The 25,868-nt window shown below is 45.8% G+C and overlaps 1 protein-coding gene across 5 annotated transcripts in view; it reads right to left on the bottom strand.

The window, feature by feature from the left end:
* Positions 1-25,868, bottom strand: part of CCDC171 (coiled-coil domain containing 171) — a 142,440-nt gene that overhangs the window by 33,491 nt on the left and 83,081 nt on the right. For all 5 annotated transcript variants that reach the window (XR_006387032.1, XM_044271544.1, XM_044271521.1 and 2 more), the window contains 7 exons: positions 24,847-25,047; positions 17,258-17,425; positions 16,934-17,122; positions 11,173-11,674; positions 3,068-3,184; positions 2,643-2,866; positions 467-649 (listed from right to left, as the gene is read on the bottom strand). Coding sequence is in view for 4 of the 5 variants with exons in the window: in XM_044271544.1 (XP_044127479.1) it covers positions 467-649; positions 2,643-2,866; positions 3,068-3,184; positions 11,173-11,674; positions 16,934-17,122; positions 17,258-17,425; positions 24,847-25,047 (1,584 nt within the window). In the remaining variant the exon portion in view is untranslated. The remainder of the gene's footprint in view (positions 1-466; positions 650-2,642; positions 2,867-3,067; positions 3,185-11,172; positions 11,675-16,933; positions 17,123-17,257; positions 17,426-24,846; positions 25,048-25,868) is intronic.

Raw genomic sequence — 25,868 nt, 5'->3', positions numbered from 1 at the left:
TCTGACTTGGCTAAAACTGACTTTACCCATATGTGAAAGTGGAGTGAGCGGTCAGAGTAATGATAAATCTGGCCCATTGTCTAGTAGCAAACACAACGCGGCACATTGATTAAGAAGTCATTTTAGAAGCCAGTCCTAATGGCCAGTAAACATGGTGGTGGATCCGCCAAAGTTATGTAGAGGCGCCAGTCTCTATATAACTTCGGCGGATCCTCTGCCACTTCTGAAACATAAGACAGCTAAAACAGGCGTAGAAAATGGTAAATTAGACGGGCCTGCCGGCCCATTCCCTTCCGTGTCACACCTCCTTTTATTAGACAAAGCATGAGCAGGAAGAAGTCACAGGTTGCGGCGCAAAGGATCTTTGCGCTGCAATCTGTGCAAGAAATATGCCTTGCGTATAAATCGTATAAATCATGTCTTCCAAGATTACACCCCCGTACAAACAAGAATGACTTGTCCTTACAGATTGCTGGAACGGCTGTTTTTGCGCTTTAGGATTCTCTGTGCCGCCAACATCGCTGCTAATTTCACTGATTTTCTGCTTAATATCAGACAGCTCCCGGCGCAGTGATCGTCTCTCAACTTCTGCTGTATGCAATCGCTGGGTGAACCCAAGAATCAGTTTTTTTAAGGCAGCTAGGCATTTCTATAAGTGGATGACAAAATGAAAGTGTTCATAAAAGACTGTAGTTATGGAATGTGACCTTTCACTCGTATACAAACTAAAAACTAACTCTATCTGTGGGCAGAGCGGCGCCCAGGGGTCCCCCTGCACTTACTAGTATGCCTGGGCGCCGCTCCGTTCGCCCGGTATAGGCTCCGGTGTCTCAGCTCCGTCTGTTGTACTGGACTGATTTTTTGTAGGAGGCGTGCCCCTTGCTGCAGCACTGGCCAATCGCAGCACACAGCTCATAGCCAGTCTATGAGCTGTGTGCTGCGATTGGCCAGCGCTGCAGCAAGGGACACGCCTCCTACAAAAAATCAGTCCAACACAACAGACGGAGCTGAGACACCGGAGCCTATACCGGGCGAACGGAGCGGCGCCCAGGCATACTAGTAAGTGCAGGGGGACCCCTGGGCGCCGTTCTGCCCACAGATAGAGTTAGTTTTTAGTTTGTATACGAGTGAAAGGTCCTCTTTAAAGTGTAACTGTCATTCTTTTTTTTTTTTTTTTTGTTATGTATAGGGGCAGTGATACTGAATATTTTTGTAATATACTTTAATTACTGAAATCGTACATTTCTATTAGAAAAATAGCTCTAAAGCGGCCCATTTTGAGCCTTAGCGACGCTCCTGTCTTCTGTTTACATAACACAGCTAGTGTTGAGCAAGTCTCCACAGTTACGTAAACAGAGGACAGAGGAGCGTTGCTAAGGCTCAAAATGGGCCACTTTAGAGCTATTTTCTAATAGAAATGTACGATTTCAGTAATTAAAGTATATCACAAAAATGTTCAGTATCACTGCCCCTACACATAACAAAAATAAAAAACAGAATCATAGTTACACTTTAAATATGGATTGCTAACAGAAGAAAGAAGACATAACGATAATACACATATAATATTGCTATGCCCTAAAAAGATCAGATGTCCAAAGAGATTAAAAAGACAACTATCCTGTTTTCTGCTGGTTCAGTATTGTCACTAGGGCTCCATTCACATCACGCTTACACAAATAACTGAAACTGAGAATTAGGACGTGAACGTTGATGTGAATCTGAATCTATACAATGTTCACATGACAATTACAAATGAATTAGTAGAATGCATAAGTGTTGTCATGAGTCAAACTTCAAGCGCTGGTAAACCTGCAACCAAATGAGGTATTAAAAAAAAAAAAATCCCATTTTACGATTATTAGGCCTCATACACAAGAGCGTATTTTTGTTTTTCATACGTGGACCTATTCATTTCTAGGAGACCACAAAAAATTTAGAAAGCTTACGCATGTCATCCGCATCTGTAAGGCCATTCCGCAAATTATAGCACATGTCCTATTTTGTGGATAAGAATAGTCATTTCTATGATAGGGATCATGAAAAGTGCAGATGCACACGACCAGTATTCATATATTGCGGACGGCAAAGTACATACGGGTCATGTGCATGCAGTCTAAAAGGGATTTAATACATTTCTCTTGGTAGTTTATCTAGAGATTGATTTCAAGGGGTTATCCAGGTTTTTTATTTTAATTTCTCTCAAACCCTAGCGGTGCTATACTTACCGGCATCCCACACCTTCATTCCAGCTCTGTGGCTCCTGGGGGTGATGTCTCATTGGCTGCAGTAAGGCACATTACCACGTCCATGTGGAAGTTGACCAGTGGCGACTGGAAGTACAGTGAAGAAAGCCTGGGAGCCACAGAGCCAGAATGGCAGGGAGGAGGTAAGTATATCGTTCTCTTTTCAGGTAGCACGATGGGATGGAGGAATTAAACACGGTGTGCTGTCCGCATCTTTTGCGGCCCCACTGAAAATGAATGGGTCCGCAGACGTGTGAATGGACCCTAAGTAAAATATCTGACATGAAATAAATAACGTACTAACATATACAAGTTACTTGAACAATACGTTAATTGGACTATATGTTAATTGGTTAGACATAGGTTTCAATGTCACTAAAGAAAGAATTGTCATACCATGATAGGAGTCGTACTTGTAAAGTCCATAGCCGATGTTTGGAAGCTGATTTTGTGTAGTCCACACATCAGTCTGTGGACAAGACTGTCCGTGTCCACAGAAATGCAGTATCTCTGTGGTTCTACACCTCTAGCTGCAGACGCTACATTCAGCTTGCTCATCAGCTTAGAAAAACAGTTCCTGGTCGTGTCGATGAGCGGTCTCTGTAATCTAGAATCAGGGTCTACAGCGGAGAAATAAATACAGACACCAGGAGCCAATTGAATTCTATTTAAGTGATCGCAAGCAATAAGAAAGGTCATCAATAGGAAACAAATGGAGCGATAAGTGTCAGCAGCAGATTTCCAGGCACCCCGGCTACACGGCCCCTGATATATGATGAATTAACATCAGAAATATATAGGGAATGAAAAAAGAGATTTACCTTTCTCATTTAAAACCCCAAGCAAATCAGACATTGAAGTGATGATAGCAGATAGAAGGTCGGTGCTGGTAATCCACTTCCAGGCTTCTTGACAACGCATCATCTCATCCTGTGGTCCTAGATGGAACCATTGGAATAATTAATCATGGCCTCACATTGTTTTTTACTATAGTCCCAATGAAAAGTCAAAAAGAAAAGAAAATCGTTTGTTGTCATATTTTTTAAAATAATTAGGTGGTGTAGTGCATCTATAGACAGCATTCACACTGTGCAAAAATGCAATGAACCAAGTTTGGCTACTTTAATTAAAGGGGTTGTCCCATGGAAAATATTCTCCGGTTTTCAAACCTGGATCTGAATACTTTTGTAATTGCATGTAATTAAAAATGTAGCATAGCCACTGAGTTATTCAATAAAATATACCTGTGAAGCACCACCTGCTGTTAGTTTTTTTATTTTTTCTTTGTCCTGCTCACTGAAAAGGCCGCACATGCTCAGTTTTACGCTAACAACTGTGATTGGTAGAGCTGAGACACGCCCCCTTAGCTGCAGCAGAAAAGACACTCCCCTTGAGCTCCAGAAGAAAAGACACACCCCCTTAGCTGCAGCAGAAAAGACACTCCCCTTGAGCTCCAGAAGAAAAGACACGCCCCCTTAGCTGCAGCAGAAAAGATACTCCCCTGAGCTGCCAGCTTGATATAAATCTAGCAGAGCAATGAATGTGGAGATTTCTGGATCCATGTGAGGTGCAGGGCTGGTTCTAGGGTTGTTATGAAGATGGGTTTGTACTATATGATGTCCGATTTTCACTTTTTACACTGGTCATGGGATAACCCTTTTAAGAACCCATAATGGTAAAGAAGCCACTTGGTGAATAATTTCAGTAAGGGTGCAGCGCTTCCATGTCTTCTATGCCTATACTTCGCCACAACACGCGGAGCAAGGACCATAGATGTTAATGGGTCCATCTATTGACATCTATGGGCTGTATGCAGCATGCACACAGCCAGTATCTGGTTTTGCGGATCTGTGGTTTGTGGACCTCAAAACGCTTATTGTCATGTGAATGCCCCCTAATACACTGGACTGGAGTCCCAGAAAGCCATGAGGAAAGCTTTTAGGCACGTTTACAGGGACTAGACTATCAGCTGTTTTCTCTGAGAATGGCACAATAAAGTGACAGACACACTGAACAGTGAGGTAGCTTTATTATAAAAAATGCGTTAAAAAAAAACGAACTAAGCTAAAAATCCTACAGTTATGCGGGTCTATAGTGTAAAGATAATTCTGCTGCCTCTCATACACAATGCTTGGGTTCAATTCCCCTCCATTCTCCCACATTACTAGATCTCAGACCCTGTGTTCCATTGTTATTCTGCATCCTTCCCATATTGTTGTTATTCTGCGTCCTTCCCATTAGGGATCGACCGATTATCGGATTTACCGATGTTATCGGCCGATATTCAGGATTTTGAACACTATCGGTATCGGCATCTATTTTGCCGATATTCCGATAGTGTATGGGGAACACAGATCGCGCTGCTGACAGCGCTCTCCGTGTTCCCCTTAGCAGCACAGGGGAGAAGGAGCAGTGTCTCCTCCCCCTGTGCTGCTGCTGCCGCTGCCGCCAATGAGAGGACAGGGGACAGGAGGAGCTATGGCCACTGCTCCACCAATGAAGATTAATCTATCATTCATTCATATACAGGAGGCGGGAGCTGCAGGATCACATAGCCGGCTCCCGGCCTCTATGAGCTGTAGCTGCGATCTGCGGTAGTTAACTCCTCAGGTGCCGCGGATCGCAGCTACTGCTCATAGAGGTCGGGAGCCGGCTATGTGATCCTGCAGCCAGCTCCCGCCTCCTGTATATGAAATTAAGCTTCATTGGTGGCGCAGTGCGCCCCCCCAAGCCCCCCAGTATTAAGCATTGGTGGCGCAGTGCGCCCCCCTCCCCCCCAGTATTAAGCAGTGGTGGCGCATAGGGCCCCCCACCCCAGTCGCAGTGCGCCCCTCCACAGGATCCCCTCTCCCTTGCTCCTCCTATCGGAGCCCCAGCAGTGTAATGCTGGGGCTCCGATCGGTTACCATGGCAGCCAGGACGCTATTGAAGCCCTGGCTGCCATGATAAGCTCCATGCTGCTGTGTGCACAGAGCACACAGCAGCAGGGACAGTGTGAGCTTCTATTCACCCTGATAGATCTCTATCAAGGTGAATAGGACAAGGGTTCTAGTCCCTAAGGGGGCTAAAAGTTAGTTAAAAAAAATAATAAAAACACCAAAATATAAATGAAAAAGAAAGATTTACAAAAAAAATAAAAAATACACATTAACAATAAACATTAATTTTCAGCAGATTTGTGGGAATTTTATTTTTTTTTTCAAAAATTAAAATTCCCAGAATATCGGTATAAATTATCGGCTATCGGCCTGAAAGTTCACAAATTATCGGTATCGGCCCTAAAAAATCTATATCGGTCGATCCCTACTTCCCATATTGTTGTTATTCTGCGTCCTTCCCATATTGCAGTTGACACAATATAAGTTGGAATACACCTATGCAGCATCATAGACTACATTTACAACAATGGCACCCAAAATAAATAGATATGTAATCAATAATTCATATATAAGTATTCAGGGCCGGTGCAAGGATTTTTGCCAACACAAGCGAAGCTACATATTGGCGCCCCCCCACGCTTCTCCTCTGTTTGGTCCTGGTATCTTCTCTCTGCTTCAGACAATGGCTGGTTTAAGGACCATATTTTGCGCCCTCTAAGACACACCTAGGTTTTAGAGGAGGATAATAAGAAAAAAATATTTTCCATTACACCTCAGGTCAGATTAGCAATCAGACCCCCAATGTTAATCAGACTTAGCTCACAGCCCCAATCAGACCCCCAATGTTAATCAGACCTCAGATCAGAACCCCATGTCAGACATCATCCCCCAGCCATCAGCCCCCAATGTCAGCCATCAGACCCCTATGTCACATTTTTCCGCCCTCCCCCAGGGTGCGCCCTAAGGCGGCCGCTTGGTCTGCCTTATGGTAACACCGGCCCTGTAAGTATTATATCTCCTTTTGCCATAACTATGCCAATTCTTGCTACCTCTGGACATTCTCTCCCCCCCCTTCACCCTTTTTTACTCACTATATATATATATATATATATATATATATATATATATATATATAAATATATATATATATGATCCCTTTTCAGGGGGTCACACTCGCAGATATCTCACCAGACAACGGATTTTCATGTCCAAACTGTGCATTTATTTTGACAGTCTTCTTATAAAGGATAGTCCAGTTATACATCACTGGGTGGGGTGAGGTTCCCGCACCGCTAACACTTAAAACACAAATAAACTCCTGCCCGTCTAGGCACTACCTAAACACAATACGTCCCTACCTCACTCATAGAGCTCAGTTCACACATGGACAACATATGCAGCTTTCCTCAGCCAACGCCAACACTGCAGCCTCAAGGCTGTGGCAACTCCAGTACCTTTTGGGGGAGTGTGGCCCAGTAGTCCTCCAGATGCTGGGCATGCAACCCTCGTTCTCTAGGTGTCGCTAGGTCCTCCAAACCTCAGGCTATTCAAAGCCTTGTGGCCCCTCAGTCCTCCTGACTGAGACCACACACAGAGCCTCTGCTTCACAGTCCTCAGACAGACCTAATCTGAGGCACTTTATGCAAGCCTGATTACAGCAGGCCTCACCTGCGATCACCTCAGGTAGAAAGGAAAACCCATACTGGAAGGGTGTGGAATGGGAACTCCCTCTACCAAGCTTAGCCAGCAATCCAAGTAAAATCCAGTCCAGAAAATGTATACAAAAATGTCTCAGCAAACTATGCTTTGCTGAGACTACTGCCACTCTCTGGATTTTATCTGTCTCACATATCTGACATACCTGAAGTGGGACAACATACCTTCCAGCACTGTTCACATTACCACAATATATATATTTCACATTCCGTTGACAAAAGGTCACTGGATGACCGAAACGTTCGGAAACTAAATGTGGCTCTAAATAATATGGAATTTACTCTGGATATGAATTCATGTATAATTTTTGGGATGATATATTAAATGAGTATTGAACAAACTACTCCAGGAGTGCCGCGGATTACTTCATATTCTGGATTTGGTGATTGCCCTCCACGTGCACCCTGACACTTGGTATGCAGATCACATACAGTACAGACCTAAAGTTTGGACACACCTTCTCATTCAAAGAGTTTTCTTTATTTTCATGACTATGAAAATTGTAGATTCACACTGAAGGCATCAAAACTATGAATCAACACATGTGGAATAAATCTAGACTGTTAGAATTTGTATTATGGCAAGAAAAAAGCAGCTAAGTAAAGAAAAACGAGTGGCCATCATTACTTTAAAGGGCTTCTGTCACCCCACTAAAGTGATTTTTTTTTTTTGGGCTGGTGAAATTAGTTATATTGCGATATATGACAATATAATTGTGTTACTTACTTTGATCCAGCAGTTTCTGCAAAAAACGAAGTTTTAATATATGTAAATTCGGTCTCTACCAGCAAGTAGGGCGGCTACTTGCTGGTAGCTGCTGCAGAAATCCGCCCCCTCGTCGTGTTGATTGACAGGGCCAGCCGGGATCTCCTCCTCCGGCCAGCCCTGTCGGCATTTCAAAAATCGCGCGCCTGTGTTGATTCGGCGCAGGCGCTCTGAGATGAGGAGGCTCGTCTCCTCAGAACTCCCTCAGTGCGCCTGCGCCGATGACATCACTGAAATAGTGATGTAAGTAAGTAACACAATTATATTGTCATATATCGCAATATAACTAATTTCACTAGCCCAAAAAAAAAAAAATCACTTTAGTGGGGTGACAGAAGCCCTTTAAGAAATGAAGGTCAGTCAGTCCGAAAAATTGGGAAAACTTTGAAAAGTGTCCCCAAGTGCAGTCACAAAAACCATCAAGCGCTACAAAGAAACTGGCTCACATGCGGACCGCCCCAGGAAAGGAAGACCAAGAGTCACCTCTGCTGCGGAGGATAAGTTCATCCGAGTCACCAGCCTCAGAAATCGCAGGTTAACAGCAGCTCAGATTAGAGACCAGGTCAATGCCACACAGAGTTCTAGCAGCAGACACATCTCTAGAACAACTGTTAAGAGGGGACTGTGTGAATCAGGCCTTCATGGTAGAATATCTGCTAGGAAACCACTGCTAAGGACAGGCAACAAGCAGAAGAGACTTGTTTGGGCTAAAGAACACAAGGAATGGACATTAGACCAGTGGAAATCTGTGCTTTGGTCTGATGAGTCCAAATTTGAGATCTTTGGTTCCAACCAGCGTGTCTTTGTGCGACGCAGAAAAGGTGAACGGATGGACTCTACATGCCTGGTTCCCACCGTGAAGCATGGAGGAGGAGGTGTGATGGTGTGGGGGTGCTTTGCTGGTGACACTGTTGGGGATTTATTTAAAATTGAAGGCATACTGAACCAACATGGCTACCACAGCATCTTGCAGCGGCATGCTATTCCATCCGGTTTGCGTTTAGTTGGACCATCATTTATTTTTCAACAGGACAATGACCCCAAACACACCTCCAGGCTATGTAAAGGCTATTTGACCATGAAGGAGAATAATGGGGTGCTGCGCCAGATGGTTTGGGGTAAGCTGGACCGCAGAGTGAAGGCAAAAGGGCCAACAAGTGCCAAGCATCTCTGGGAACTCCTTCAAGACTGTTGGAAGACCATTTCAGATGACTACCTCTTGAAGCTCATCAAGATAATGCCAAGAGTGTGCAAAGCAGTAATCAAAGCAAAAGGTGGCTACTTTGAAGAACCTAGAATATGACATATTTTCAGTTGTTTCATACTTTTTTGATAAGTATATAATTCCACATGTGTAAATTCATAGTTTTGATGCCTTCAGTGTGAATTAGGGATCGACCGATTATCGGATTTACCGATATTATCGGCCGATATTCAGGATTTTGAACGCTATCGGTATCGGCATCTATTTTGCCGATATTCCGATAGTGTATGGGAACACAGATCGCGCTGCTGACAGCGCTCTCCGTGTTCCCTCAGCAGCAGCACAGGGGAGAAGGAGCAGTGTCTCCTCCCCCCCTGTGCTGCTGCTGCTGCCGCCAATGAGAGGACAGGGGACAAGAGGAGGGGAGGAGCTATGGCCACTGCGCCACCAATGAAGCTTAATCTCTCATTTATTCATATACAGGAGGCGGGAGCTGCAGGATCACATAGCCGGCTCCCGGCCTCTATGAGCTGTAGCTGCGATCTGCGGTAGTTAACTCCTCAGGTGCCGCGGATCACAGCTACTTGTCATAGAGGTCGGGAGCCGGCTATGTGATACTGCAGCCAGCTCCCGCCTCCTGTATATGAATAAATTAGAGATTAAGCTTCATTGGTGCGCCCCCCCCCCCCCCAAGCCCCCCAGTATTAAGCATTGGTGGCGCAGTGCGCCTCCCCCCCCAAGCCCCCCCAGTATTAAGCATTGGTGGCGCAGTGCGCCCCCCCTCCCCCCAAGTATTAAGCAGTTGTGGCGCATAGGGCCCCCCACCCCAGTTGCAGTGCGCCCCCCCACCCCAGTCGCAGTGCGCCCCCCCACCCCAGTCGCAGTGCGCCCCCCCACAGGATCCCCTCCTCCCCCGATCGGAGCCCCAGCAGTGTAATGCTGGGGCTCCGATCGGTTACCATGGCAGCCAGGACGCTATTGAAGCCCTGGCTGCCATGGTAAGCTCCATGCTGCTGTGTGCACAAAGCACACAGCAGCAGGGACAGTGTGAGCTCCTATTCACCCTGATAGATCTCTATCAGGGTGAATAGGACAAGGGTTCTAGTCCTTAAGGGGGCTAAAAGTTAGTTAAAAAAAAAAGTTACAAAAATAAAAACACCAAAATATTACCGGTAAATATAAATGAAAAAGAAAGATTTACAAAAAAATAAAATAAATACACATTAACAATAAACATTAATTTTCAGCAGATTTGTGGGAATTTTTTATTTTTTTTTTTCAAAAATGAAAATTCCCAGAATATCGGTATAAATTATCGGCTATCGGCCTGAAAGCTCACAAATTATCGGTATCGGCCCTAAAAAATCAATATCGGTCGATCCCTAGTGTGAATCTACAATTTTCATAGTCATGAAAATAAAGAAAACTCTTTGAATGAGAAGGTGTGTCCAAACTTTTGGTCTGTACTGTATATCCTAAGCAATTCCCCATGTAGACCTGTGAAAAAACTGTCTGATAAATGAAAAGCTTGAAATTACATGTTACAGTTTTCTGCATGGACCAAAAATCTAAATGATCTTACAGGTCCCTATGGGAAATTGAACCCAAGAGTTTCTATGGGAGGCAACAAAATAATTACTACACTGCAGAAGAATATTGCTGGGAGGAATGGTTTACGTGTGCTAATAGCTACTACTAAGCAAATAACAAACAGTCATACTACTTAGTAGCTTAGTCTTAGTATTCATGGGGACTGGGGTTCAAACCTGCAAGAAAGGACTAGTACCATTAGAATATCACTACACAGCTGCCCTATATACCATAATATAATGCACTGTACACAGATTGCAGAGGACTGGCTTGGTAAGGAAAGCCAATGGCAGCACATTGCAATCACGTGTAAGAGCTGCCTCCTTCCCTCCATTACACATAGTCGGGGGCTGTTACTTTAAGACAGAAAAACCTCTGATTTTAGTGACAAGACGATACTGAGGAGGAATATGGGTCTGGGGTCATATGATTCGGGGGTTGTGATGTTACCAAACTTCTAGAGTGCAATACATGAAAATTGAAGACAGTGAACAGGGGAAAATGGAGTAAGAACATGCAAGTAAGGGAATTAAAGAAAAATATTTTTGTCCCTGGACAACCCCTTTAAAGGCACTTGATGGATTTGAGGTCAAGGCACTGTGAAGAAAAGTCAAGGAAACCATTTTGAGTCTGATTTTGTTTTGTGCATGGTGGTATGGCCATGCTGAAATAAAAACCATCTTTACACCCTTCAATATGGTACAATATCATATGTATGCAAGTGTCATGTCTATTACTTTTTAGTATATGATAAATAATGTGACGGCCTTACTGAGTGTTTTGCTGCTTTGGCCTCCTACAGGACACACCAAAAGACTAGGTCCTTTATTCAGGTCTTCCATCCATGTAAAGAGTGTCCTGCTGGATCTTCCAAGTTGCTGAAGTCTATTAGCCGCTAAAACCACTATAACACCGCGTCGAAACACATACTTCATACATCTGGAATATTTTGGCCTTCTCTTGGAATCGCCATTCCTTTTAACTTCACTATCAGACAGTGCTTGTACTAGTTGTCGGATTTCTCTCTGAACATCTACATAAATGTTCATCTGGTCTTGAAGGAAATTTCTTTCTGCAGCTAGAGTACAAGCTCTACTGTACAATGGGTATAATGCGCCAGCCATGAGTGCACACGCTGCAAGAAGCGACTTATGGTCCTTCTCTGTGCTAATAAGAAGATTTCTTATCTGCACATTCTCCAGTGCCAGCTGATCTTTGGTTTTTTCAGAGATGGAAATCTTATCTTTAGATTTTTCTGCTATTCTCTGATATTTCTGCAAAACAAAAACAAAGATGATTATTAGATCATTTTGGAAGATGCATGTGTGGTAATAAAATCTGCAGAACACCAATATACATTTTAGGATATTCGTGGTGCTCAAAATTGAGTAGAAACCCCAAAATATAAAACGGAATAGTCAATGCAGACTTGGGCACAAGTCTGGAAGTTCCGCTAATCACCTCAACTGATTCCAGCGTCGCATTCCAGTCTGGGAGTTCCGCTAATCACCTCAACTGATTCCAGCGTTGCATTCCAGTCTGGGAGTTCCGCTAATCACCTCAACTGATTCCAGCGTCGCATTCCAGTCTGAGAGTTCCGCTAATCACCTCCACTGATTCCAGCATCGCATTCCAGTCTGAGAGTTCCGCTAATCACCTCCACTGATTCCAGCATCGCATTCCAGTCTGAGAGTTCCGCTAATCACCTCCACTGATTCCAGCATCGCATTCCAGTCTGAGAGTTCCGCTAATCACCTCCACTGATTCCAGCATCGCATTCCAGTCTGGGAGTTCCGCTAATCACCTCCACTGATTCCAGCATCACATTCCAGTCTGGGAGTTCCGCTAATCACCTCCACTGAATCCAGCGTCGCATTCCAGTCTGGGAGTTCCGCTAATCACCTCAACTGATTCTAGCATCACATTCCAGTCTGGGAGTTCCGCTAATCACCTCCACTGATTCCAGCATCACATTCCAGTCTGGGAGTTCCGCTAATCACCTCCACTGATTCCAGCGTCGCATTCCAGTCTGGGAGTTCCGCTAATCACTACAACTGATTCCAGCGTCGCATTCCAGTCTGGGAGTTCCGTTAATCACCTCAACTGATTCCAGCATCGCATTCCAGTCTGGGAGTTCCACTAATCACCTCCACTGATTCCAGCATCGCATTCCAGTCTGGGAGTTCCGCTAATCACCTCCACTGATTCCAGCATCGCATTCCAGTCTGGGAGTTCCGCTAATCACCTCCACTGATTCCAGCATCGCATTCCAGTCTGAGAGTTCCGCTAATCACCTCCACTGATTCCAGCATCGCATTCCAGTCTGAGAGTTCCGCTAATCACCTCCACTGATTCCAGCATCGCATTCCAGTCTGGGAGTTCCGCTAATCACCTCCACTGAATCCAGCGTCGCATTCCAGTCTGGGAGTTCCGCTAATCACCTCAACTGATTCTAGCATCACATTCCAGTCTGGGAGTTCCGCTAATCACCTCCACTGATTCCAGCATCACATTCCAGTCTGGGAGTTCCGCTAATCACCTCCACTGAATCCAGCGTCGCATTCCAGTCTGGGAGTTCCGCTAATCACTACAACTGATTCCAGCGTCGCATTCCAGTCTGGGAGTTCCGTTAATCACCTCAACTGATTCCAGCATCGCATTCCAGTCTGGGAGTTCCACTAATCACCTCCACTGATTCCAGCATCGCATTCCAGTCTGGGAGTTCCGCTAATCACCTCCACTGATTCCAGCATCGCATTCCAGTCTGGGAGTTCCGCTAATCACCTCCACTGATTCCAGCATCGCATTCCAGTCTGAGAGTTCCGCTAATCACCTCCACTGATTCCAGCATCGCATTCCAGTCTGGGAGTTCCGCTAATCACCTCCACTGATTCCAGCATCGCATTCCAGTCTGGGAGTTCCGCTAATCACCTCCACTGATTCCAGCATCACATTCCAGTCTGGGAGTTCCGCTAATCACCTCCACTGAATCCAGCGTCGCATTCCAGTCTGGGAGTTCCGCTAATCACCTCAACTGATTCAAGCATCACATTCCAGTCTGGGAGTTCCGCTAATCACCTCCACTGATTCCAGCATCACATTCCAGTCTGGGAGTTCCGCTAATCACCTCCACTGAATCCAGCGTCGCATTCCAGTCTGGGAGTTCCGCTAATCACTACAACTGATTCCAGCGTCGCATTCCAGTCTGGGAGTTCCGTTAATCACCTCAACTGATTCCAGCATCGCATTCCAGTCTGGGAGTTCCACTAATCACCTCCACTGATTCCAGCATCGCATTCCAGTCTGGGAGTTCCGCTAATCACCTCCACTGATTCCAGCATCACATTCCAGTCTGGGCGTTCCGCTAATCACCTCCACTGATTCCAGCATCACATTGCAGTCTGGGCGTTCCGCTAATCACCTCCACTGATTCCAGCATCACATTGCAGTCTGGGCGTTCCGCTAATCACCTCCACTGATTCCAGCATCGCATTCCAGCAGACAGCCACGGCTTCTCCGATGGCCTCTACAATATTTCCACCTGCTTTGGCTCCCATTCCTCATGGCCTGAACCAACAGGCTCTGCTGCTCTGAGCGTTCAGCGGCATCAGGCCTTTAGGCTTATTTAAAGGGAATCATACTGCCATGCTTTCCTTTTAGTTTCTATTGACTACTGAGTTTGATCCACACCCTGGCCCTGGCTTTGTTCCTGACCACACTTTCTCCTTGTCCTTTGTATTCTCTACCTGGTAACTGTTGCCCTACATCTGAGTTGGATTCTTATGTTCTAGATTTATCCTCTGACCTGTTGCTTTCTTACTGATCTACTTGTGATAACCTTTTGCCTCAGTTCCTGACCAGGTCAATCCTCCCTCAGTGCTCCTGCTGCCAATCCATAACTATTCTGGGAACTATAACCTGGGAATCCTCGGGTTATCTGGTATTTTTATATCGATGCCCTATCCTCAAGATTGTCGGGGATCCTACTCTCCTGCTGATCAGCTGTTTGAGATAGCACAGTGAGGTACATTGTATACCGGCTGTGTTTGGTATCACAGCTCAGCTCCATTTACTTCAATGGGACTGAGCTGCGCCAAGGCCATGTAAACAATGAACGTGACGTCACTGGCCTAGAAAGAGAACGCAGCCTATTCATACAGCTGATCGGTGGAGTTCCTGGGTGGTGGACCCCCGCCGAGCTGATACTGATGTTCCATCCTGAAGATAGGTCATCAATATGAAATTCTCAGATATGTCCTTAAAGGGTGAAAACTAAGGGAATTCTTTAAAACTCCACATCTCTGTCTAATCAGCATTAAACAGATTACAGTTTTGAAAATCCACATTCTGATATGTGATTGTTAGGCTGGGTTCAGACCTGAGCGTTTTACAGGGCGTTCCTACGCGCTGTAAAACGCTCAACAGGCAAGAACCAATGCTTCCCTATGGGAATAGTTCTCACCTGAGCGTTTTACAGCGCGTACGATCGCGCTGTAAAATGCCCGACGCCCCAAGAAGTACAGGAACTTCTTTGGGGCGTCTTGTCACGCGTTCCCGTACATAGACTTCAGCGGGAACGAGTGACAATGGGCGTTCGCCTGTTCCGGAGCCGCGATTGTAAACGCGCATACAATCGCGCATAAAGAGCGCTCCATCCCGAACGCTCAGGTCTGAACCCAGCCTAAGGGTAGGTTCACCCACACCTGTTTGGAGGAGGTTTAGAGGCAGATTTTCCTGCAGGTTTTTCCTTTATATTTCGAATACTTTTCAAATACACTTATGGCTTTGGGTGAAAAACCAGGAGGAAAATCTGCCTCAAAACCTCCTCCAATAAACTCAGGGCCAGAATTATCATAAGCATACATGAAAAAGTCGCAAACTGTGTGTTTCCTACTTTTTGAACACCACTTGAGAATTTTTTTTTGCACAAGTGGCATTTCTCCACCAGCCTTGCCACATTCCCGAAAAGGGGGTGTGGTAAGGGCAGGGGCTGGCGGCCTGTCACATTTATCTGGCGCAGAAGAACACTGAAATCTATGCTAGCCTGGATGCTGTACCTAATTTATGACAATGTGTACACCTCTATGATATATCTCCCCCTCAGTGTGAACCTACCTTAAAAGAGTTATCCAGGTCTAAAAATGCCCCCCCACAATGCCCGAGCCCCGCCAATAGATCATACTTACCTCACTCCCCGGCACCCGTGTCACAGATCCCTACACGATTGCTGCTGAATCTCCCTATCGCATAGATCAAAACATCTGGCGACGGGGGTGCAGCCAATAATAGGCGGTGACCAGCCCTCTTGCATCACGAGTGATGAGATGCAGAACGGCTGTGCAGGGATCCAGAGTGACGAGGGTGTCAGGGTTAGTATAATCTATAGGAGGAGCCAGGGGCACTGTGGGGGGCATATTTAGAATTGGATAACCCCTTTAAGGGTGCCTTCCCATGTGGCAGTTTTTGCTGCAGAAATTTCTGAGAATAATGTCTATTCACTTCAATGGGGCTTGCAGAAATCCATGCGCTGCCACCAAAACAGCCCTAATTTAAAATGAATGGAACTGATTTTCCGTTGCAGAAATTACATGTGCAGATGTAAGTGAAGGCAACCGAATGGTGCAGCCACATGTTGTGGCAGTGCTGCGTTTTGGATGAAGCAAAAAAAATAAAAAAACATAAAAAAAAAACGCATGTGTATGCTGCTTTTCTTTCCAGCATAAAACAAAAAACATCACATAGCAAAACTTGAATTTTATTAAGTACAAAATTGAGCTACATTAAAGGGGTTATCTGGTAAATTATATTGATGACCTGGTCATACACCAGGGACCTCAGCCGATCAGCTGTTAGAAGAGGCCGAGCGCACAGAGAAAAGCCGCTATGCAAAGTACAGTGATGTGCATGGAAAGCTGCCGGGAGTCAGCTGCACTCCCCAGAGCTTCGGGAAGTGCAGCAGCTGCCTGATAAAGCTGCTCAGCAGGGGTGCTGGGACTCGGACCCCCGCTGATCTGATAATGAACTGGATAACCCCTTTGACCCCTTCCTGCACCATGCCCTAAATATAGAGCATGGCAAGCGGCTTCTTTGCACACCATGCCATACATTTATGGCATAACAATCGCAGCAGCTCAGTAACTGAGCAGCCACTGTCAGCAGCAAGTTAAACATAAAGTTGACACCCTGCTGCAACAGCCTGGATTGGCGTTAGTGCAGATCCCGGCCATTTAACCTCTTACATGTCATGGTCCGTTCAAGGGGTTTAAACAATTACAGGGTCCCGATGGTTGGAATGGAAGCTGTATGTCTTGCAAAGGCCTCTGGGTCTGCCAGGTATGGAAGCCTGCCAGGCCCTGCTAGAAGCAGTGTCTGGTAGGCAAAGAGTTATTTAATGTCCGCTGCTGCTATGTCTATGAGTGGCTGTGTATGTGTCATCACTCCCTATTATAGTCTACAGGAGATACAGAAACAGCTAGGCAGCAAATAAGGCAATGTGAAAGGTAAAGCATGGTAGAAAATGTAATATTTTTTACCTGTGCCCTGGAGTTAATTTCCCCAAGAAGAACGGAGTAATGTTGCTCTAAATCCTTAGTTTTCTGTTGCCAGGAATTTTGCTGTTCTTTCATCTGCTGAGTGAGTCTATCAAGTGAGTCCTCATGTTTCTTCTGCAGGTCCCTCAACACATCAGCCTTGTTCTTACAAGCATATTCCAGATGAGATACCTGATTAAAGAGAAGGGGCATTGGAGCACATGTAGATGGCACAGAAGTCAAAAACGATAATGCGGAAGGATAACCATACAGGACATATTTTCAGGGTCCAGTAAATAAAGGCAACATGGACTCCAATAACTATACCTTTTCATTGGCTCGCTGAAGGTCTGAGATAAGGGCATCAACGTTCTCCTGCAAGATAATACAGAGTTCTGGCCAAGAGAAATTACCCATCATGCTTTCTGGTTCTTTTAGGAGCACACACCCTGCTACCAGGCGCTGGTATAAACCATGTAGGAAAGTTAATTTCTCCTGAAAAGAAAAGAAAAAAAATGCCTTGACTGTATATTAACATTGAATTTAATTAAATACTAAATGAAATAATATTAACATAAAATAAATAACTACATATAAAAGGTATGAGGTTAGCAGGATGCACTGAAGACTTCCAGTGCTATAAAGGGAATATTCACATGGCAGAAATTTATGTGTCTGTCCCATTCATCTGGATGGGCCTTGCAGAAATGTAAGAGCTTGCCAAAGCAAAAAAAACATCCCCCTAACAAATCTGCTGCATGCGAATATAACCTAACGATGTTGAAAACAAACAAAATCACAAACAATTAATAGGGTTGTCCCACAAAAAATATTCTACATTTTACAAGCCAGCACCTAAATTTCAATACTTTTGTTATTTCAGGCAATCAAAAGTTTAGTATAGCCAGTGAGCTATTCAATAAAATCTATCTGTATAGTGCCACCTGCTGTTTGATTTTTTTTCCCGATTTCTCTCTCCATCTTACTGAACTGGACACACATGCTCAGTTCCATCCTTCAACTGCCACCAGCCCTATCTTTCTTTAGAGCTGTGATAGTTACAGGGAGAGAACTGCAGCAAAAAGGACACAACCCCTGAAAAAGAGCAATTGGATCAATGACTAGAGAGATCTCTGATCTAGCTTTATTAGAAAGAGATTGTCATGTAGTATCCTCAGGATAGGTCATCAATATCAGATCGGAGGAGGTCCCTGCTGACCGTGAGTGCCGCGGCCTCTTCCTAGGCCATGTGACGTCACCGTACATCAGTCACATGGCCTAATTGCAGCTCAGCCCCCATTGAAGTGAAAGGGCCTGAGCTGCAGTACCAAGCACAACCACTATACTATGTAAGGCGCTGTGTTTAGTGAGCTGCCAGGAGCCCTCAGTGCTCACCAGAGCTTCAGTAAGAAAGACTGCCGACTCCCTGGGACAGCTGATCGGTGGGGATGCTGGGACTCGGACCCCTGTGATAATGATGACCTATCCTCAGGATAGGTCATAGTTATAATTTCCTGGATAACTCCTTTAAGAACATAGCATTTTTTCAACTTCATCAAAAAAGGACCCAGATAGGTAATGGTATGAGCCAGAGGTCGAAATGACGCCTGCTTTCAGTCTAAAACGTACCAATACACCTTAGACTTTTCCCTGAAATTCATCAGAGCAGAGCGCGCTGTGAATGGCTCGGGAAGCGCAGCGATGCTGCCTGTGCCTGCAATAACCAATAACAAAGCTCCTCAAAGCAAGAAGCTTCGTTATTGGTTGCTTTGGGCAGGGTGCCGATCATTCGCCACGCCGCTCTCAAGTTGCGGCGAACAATCTAAATTTACGCTCACACACGGGGGAGCTCTAGCAGCGGGTGCTGCGCACAATCTACAGCACCCGGAGCACCATACGCAGGAACTAAAGCAGTGCTCGCCCTCTGGTCCCAGCTGCTGCTCAGGATGAGCCCAGTAAGTTAGCGAGACGCGCTGTGGTAGGGAGGCACCAGGCATCATCTCTGCAGAGTGTGCCGCTGACAATGCACCAAATGAATGTTCTGAGGATTACCTGATGCCGTGAACTTGTATAGTACTGGACTGTGCCGAGCTGTCTGCAAAGCATCCCCGATAGTTAACCCCTTCAGTCAATCCAATCCCGTCCTACTGTAAAATCTTACATCCGTTCTCATTACAGATTGTGTGGGCAATGTGGGTAGCTACAGCTTGTCGATCCACACACATGCACCGAGCTCTATTAACTCCTGCTGCTCCTTCAGAAGAATTCAGGACCCACACAAATGAAACTTTCTATTGCATTTCCCCTTTTAATCCTGCATTTGGGTGACATAAAAGTATTGCTCCGTCTCAGTCAAAACCTGGGCCGATTTCCTGCTCAGCATGTGCCCAGTAAATAAACTCCTCTGCTCCTGTGGTGAGAGGCGCTGTGGGTAGTGGGACACCAGCTGTCATCTCTACAGTATGTGTACTCATCCGTGGGGTGGTGTATGGGCACAGAGCTGTGGCACTGCAGCCTCCAGCGTGTGTATGCTCTGAGAAGAGGAGGGGACATGCCCCTGGAACTGGTGTTCTGAAGTCGCCCTGTACATGTGGTGGGAAGTGGGCTTTGTGAGAGGCAGGCAGTGGCATGAAGGCCTGTGCCCTGCTGTGGCTCTCAGGCCTTTCTGCAGTACTTAGGCTGGAAGTGAAGCTCTGCTTCACTCTCGTGTGACATGTCCTAGGATCCACTGGTTTGGACAAGGACAGGGTCCCAGTGCTAATGGGACGCTGCCTGTAGCTTCCATGGACCTACGTGCAGCTGTATGCCACCTATAACCAGAAGGATGGTTGCGGCCTACTCAGTCTGTCAGGGAAGCCATCAGTTTTATGACTGACCTGTCTGACCTGTGATAAAGTGCAGGGAAGATCCACTGTATTGGACTGTACTTTATCACTATAATTATAATTGCCGGATTGTTATTTAGACAAGTAATGGTTGCCTTTCATAAATACCCACCTCTTAGGCCACGTTCACACCACCGCTATTTATTTCTGCTGTTCTGCTCCGTTAGATGAGGAGAACAAGGAAAATAACGGAAGTGCTGGATCGGACACATAACTGAGATGAACAGACTCCATTTACTATTATGGAGTCCATTCAGGTTCTGTTCAGGATTCAGTTTTTTTTACCAGACATAAAAGTACTGCATGTAAGGCTTTTTTGTCTGGCCTTTAACAGAATCTGCGACAGAGCCCCGTACAGAGTCTCCAACGTAGATGTGAACAAGCCCCTAACATTATGTAGGCCTGTGTATTAGTTGTTTCTATTACTGCAAATTTCATACTCCTCCTCACCTATAAATACTCCTCAAAAATAGTACGAGGAGTATTTTTACTGTTTTGGAAAAAATGTAGTGCGACCTCTGGTATAAGCTCTATGGCCACATCTTGCCACACTGTGATGCAGGATGCACACGGCCAGTGTCCGCGTTTTGCGGCGTCACGGTCTACAAGACGGATACAGCCGTGTGAATATACCCTAAAAGTGATTGTTTATCTGTAACCATTTTCCTGCACCCTGACAGTTTTTCCTGTGTTGGTTCAGATTTTTTTTTTTTATAAAATATAAATGGTAAAAAGGATCTGCACAGTGTAGGTAATATGATGCATTTACAAAGTCACTCACCTTTCTATGTAGATATAAACTGATAAATGGTCATCAGTGATGAATTTACGCTATAAAATGCTGAACGCATTGAACTGCATTAGAAGTGAAAGAACCTCGTTAGAGTGAATTTACCCAAAGAGCGAATTCAAGTTGACGAAATGGCATTCGATTCGAATTTCAGGAAAAATTCGATTTGCACCGAATCCGAATTTCCTCACACTTCGTGGTAATGGATCACATTTCTTCCTAAAATGGCTGCTGCACATGTTAGGACATGGAGCAAAGAACTCTAAGAACGAGGGATCACCCACAATGCCATACATGCAGCCAATCAGCAGCCAGCCATCCCTGTGATGTCACAGCCCTATGAATAGCCTCAGCCATCTTGGACATTTTCCAGTGTACTTAGTGCAGGGAGAGACGTCTGCAGGCGCTAGGGACAGTGGTAGGAAAGACTTCATTGTGCTGAAAAAACGATTTACAAGTTCAGGGAAAGATTAGTCAAGGTGTAGGGAAAGGATAGGGAGGCATTCTCTAGACTATAAAAGAAGAACAGGGTTCAGTAGGGGAGGTTACAGCCTGAGTAATAGGAGCAATTCTATTACACCTTGCTGCACTTATCGGGGATCCAAATTTATATTATACTGCTGCTTTTAGGTTTGCACTAGATGATACCTCTGTATTTCCAGAAAACCTTGTTTGTTATTGGGGTGCAAGTGCTGTGTTGCATTGGTTGGTGTGTTTATAGGAAATATCCATACGTCATATTAACCGTTCGGCGGTGCATTTAAATTGTTCTACAGTTTCTTTTGGGGTGTATTAGTGGAAAAAACAAGCACGTCTTATTTGCCGCTCTGAGGTCAAGTTACATTGTTCTACAGCTTTTTTGGAGTGTATTACTTAGTTGGCATGGCCCGGGAGCAGGCCCTGTGCCATCACCACCTGTCCTCAACCTGCCTTTGTCCTTTTTTGTTCCCTCTGCTAAAGTAGTATTATATGCCGTAGGCTCCGCTCCACTTTTCAGCGAGGAAAAGCTACTAGAGGACAGTCAGCAGCTACTGCCCATCCAAGATCTGGAGGAGAGATCCGCCACTTCCTCCGGTAGGTGGGAAAGTAGTGATGATGAGAGTGGCGTGGGAGCTGATGTTGCGAGCGGTCAGGCTCCTGGCCTGGGACCATTGAGGGGGACATCAGTGACATGCAGACAGTAGTGGATGATGATGAAGCCGTTCGCACTTGGGAGCTGGGTGAAGAAGGGGCTTCATCATCATCAGGAGAAGAGGGTGGCAGCTTGCGCGTGATGCAGCGGCTGAGCCAGCCAGGTCGTAGCGTGGCCGGGAGTCAGCAGGGTGGCAGCAGTGGGAGGTTGGGAGCCAAACATGCCTGGGGTAGACCCTCCCGCTTCACAGGAGACTACCTGCCCGGGAAGTAGCGGTGCAGGGGTTCACGGAGGCAGTGGTAGCAGGCAGTCAATACATATGGCCATACTTGGTGGTGTGGCAATTTTTTGTTAGGCCGCCAGAGGAGGTGAACATGGCCATTTGCCGAATTTCTGGGCAGAAGGTGAAGGCACTGTTGGCACCATCGCCATGCGTCAACACATGCAGCGTCACCATAAAGTGGCCTGGGAGAACAGTGGCTCCGATGTGGTGGTCCAGCCTGCCGCAGCAACCGCTGCATCACCCAGTGGCACACACCCAATTTATTGCAGTCAAGGCTCCACCACCTCAGCCGAAGGGAGCTGTCTGTCCTTCCCAACATCTGCTGGTCCTGATGCTCCTCCTCCTAGTCAGTCATTCCATCAGCAATCGATCACCGAAGCGATTGCCAAGAGACAACAGTAGGCGTGCAATTCGATGCTAGCCAGTAGCAGCTCATGCGTGACACTTGCCGTTTGCTCGGGCCCTTTGAGGAGGCCCCTTAATTTGTCAGTCGCCAGGACTACGGGATGAACAATGTTATCTGGCTGGCCAGGGGACAGGAGATGTGGCGACTACATCTTACGTTCACATAAGCCCTGTGGGGGCTGAACTAGAGGAGGAGGAGGAGATTCGAGCACAAGCAATGTGTAGAGAAATGGGTGGTTTTTCTACTCAGGTGACAGGAGAGGAGGAGCATAAGCAGCAAGAGGAGTTACAGGGCGATGAGAAAGACGAGGCAGAGGACCCAGACACACCGTGACATTGTGCAGTGGAGATGGAGGCAGGAAATCCCTCCACGTCACTTGCGCAAATAGCCCGATGCATGCTCATTTGCTTGCGTAGTGACAGCCGAATTGTCAGCATTCGCCAGAGGAATGACTACTGGCTCTCCACCATGTTAGACCCTCACTACCAGTCCAAAATGGGGACCTTTTTTACACCCACTGAGAGGGAGGACAAACTGAACTACTATCGAGACATCCTATGTACTCAGTTGCCCGCTGCCTATGTGCACCATCGCCCATCCTCACGCAGGTCTGCCTGGGGGGACCCTGTGCGCTCACGTTCCAATGCCATGGCTGCTGGGAGGGTCAGGAGCAGTACCAGCTCCATCAGCAACTTAAGTCTAGAGTTACTGATGGGCAGTTTTCTTCACTCGCCTACTGAAGAAACTACTCACTAGCAGCAGCAGCTAGACATAGAGCAGAACCTGAACCAGCAGGTTGTGGCATACTTGGAGTGCACCCTGCCACCCCACATCGAAGATCCCCTGGACTACTGAGCAGCCAAACTCGATTTGTGGCCGCAACTAGCCGAGTTTGCCCTGGACAAGCTTTCCTGCCCGGCCAGCAGTGTGGCATCAGAGTGGGTGTATAGTGCGTTGGTGGCCATAGTTACCCCAAAGAGAACTCGCCTGTCCACCCAAAATGTGGAGAAGCTGACCTTTGTAAAGATGAATCAGGCGTGGATCGGCCAGGATTTTCAAACACCAGTGCCTGATGCATCAGACTAGATCATCCATAGTGCCACACCTAAACTTTGACAAAAGAGGCCTGTTTCTTCTGGTTACCTTCTTCAGCTACTATTCTGATGCGGCCACCCGCCTGATGCTAGGTGCTCCTACTGCTAGACACCATATTCAGCTGGTACTGGTATTGCCCCCCACCTCCCCACTCTGTCACTGTGCCACTCTGTGGTCTCCTCATGCTGCTGCTACATCAACACTATGTCACTGGGCCACTCTGTGGTCTCCTCATGCTGCTGCCAATTCACCACTCTGTGGTGTCCTCATGCTGCTGCCACCTCAACACTATGTCACTGGGCCACTCTGTGGTTTTCTCATGCTGCTGCCACCTCACTACTCTGTGGTCTTTTTATGCTGCTGCTACCTCAACACTATGTCACTGAGCCACTCTGTGGTCTCCTCATGCTGCTGCCAGCTAACCACTATGTCATTGGGCCACTCCATGGACTTCTCACGCTGTTCTCACCCTCCCCACTTCATGACTGGGCCACTATTTTGCCTTTTTGGCCTGGTTGACATCATAATTTATTTGACCATTCTTCTGGTCTGTAAGAAGGAAGGGAAAAATTAGACGGATCCTGTCTGTGTAGCAGCTGTAAGGCCTGTATGGTCCCATCACAGTTTTTTGGGGGGGGTTTTAGCAATACTGATGGATTACTGACCAAATGCTGACCGAGTGAAGGCGGATGCTCAACAGACAGGATCTGTTTTTTGGGTGGTTATTATTCTGACGGATCAAAGGAAGGGCAAAAATATCAGTGATGTCAACACAAATTTATTGCCGACACCCTCTCCACTCTGTCAGGGGGGCTCTACTTGTATAAGCGTTTAATAGAACAGGTTCTGTAGACATCTATGTGGAATCAGCTGACGACTGGTGTAAGAGGAGTGCACTTCTTCTTGACGCCAACATCAACCTGTAAGGCTTAGTTCACACTTGAGTTAGTTGGTCAGTTTTGGCCCCGTAACTGCCCAAATAAGTGAAGTGTGCAGTGATTCTAGGAGCGACGCCTGTCTACGTGTCATACTGACTCACAGTATTGTTTCACTACCATAGCAGCAGACTCCCTATGGGTGTTACTGCAAGGCACAGTGTTTTACACCACTATACAGGCTCTCTGTAGCCAGGAAATAGCTGTTTTTTTAACACGATTCGCCACAAATAAATTCGGATCGAATCAAATCTTTTTGGAAAATTCGGCAAACCGACCGAATCGAATTTTTGAGAAATTCTCTCATCTCTAATATACAGTACAACCAGTATGTATGTCAACGTAAACTTTCCAGAAACCTATATAGCACTTGGCACAACCATTTCCTACCTCTGCATCCTTCTGAAATATTCGTGTTAACTTCTGGATTTCTTGTTCAGCCTCCAGTGCCCTCAGTTTTTCCTTCTCCCAGGTGTCACGTGTCTTTACCAGCTCTGTCTGAAGCTGGGCTACTTGAGACTCTCTTTCAGAATAGGCAGCACTCAGACTTTGGAACTCCTTCTTGGAAACCAGCTCTTCCGACCTAATGTTCTGAAGAACAGAAAGATATTTAGAATAGAAACACTAACTGGACATGAAGTATAGATGATAGGTTTAACCACTGAAAAACATCACCAAAAGTGTTTTTTTTTAGAAAGTATGCAAATGTAGAACAATGTAGTGGCACCCTATGGCTCTTCTCTAACCTAAAAAGATTTCAGGGGTCATTTATTAAGACCAGCATTTTAGACACCGGTTTTAATATTCTCTATAGCTGGCGGTGCATCCATATAATATATAACTTTGGTGGAATCCACCACCGCTTCTAATTGTAAGACAACTTCATAGCTGCCTTACATTTTGACCATTTTATAACCAGGCGTAGAAAATGGTAAATCAGACGGGCCTGGACACCCATCTCCTTCCCCGTGCACTTTTTTAGACCTAGCGTGAGCAGTGAAAAGTTGCAGATTGAGGCCTAAAAGGACCTTTACGACGCAATCTGCGCCAGCAATACATCTAATATAGGTGTATTTCTGGTTAGTAGATTACACCCTATATTTTTCAAAATCCGGTGTGAAAGGGCCATATATGCGTGACGTTACTATACGCTTGTCTCTATGTCACTGTATTGACAAGGTGCAGAATGGTAATGGAGAAGTTTTTCCCTCAATAGTGGATAACATTTAAAAAAAATGCAACATTAGACAAAATCTCAGCATATTTGCCACAGCTAAACTGCTCTATGCTGCACCATTCTTCACTATATAAATACACGGAGAATGTGGAAAAACGGTGCTAATCATGCACTGGCTAAATACACAAAAATGGAATAAATTAGAGTGAAACTCCATGTGTGCATACGCACTCAG

Source organism: Bufo gargarizans, chromosome 1, assembly GCF_014858855.1.
Source record: "Bufo gargarizans isolate SCDJY-AF-19 chromosome 1, ASM1485885v1, whole genome shotgun sequence".
NCBI lineage: Eukaryota > Metazoa > Chordata > Amphibia > Anura > Bufonidae > Bufo > Bufo gargarizans.
The sequence above is the reverse complement of the archived record's forward strand: the minus strand, read 5'-3'. Positions and strand labels throughout refer to the sequence as shown.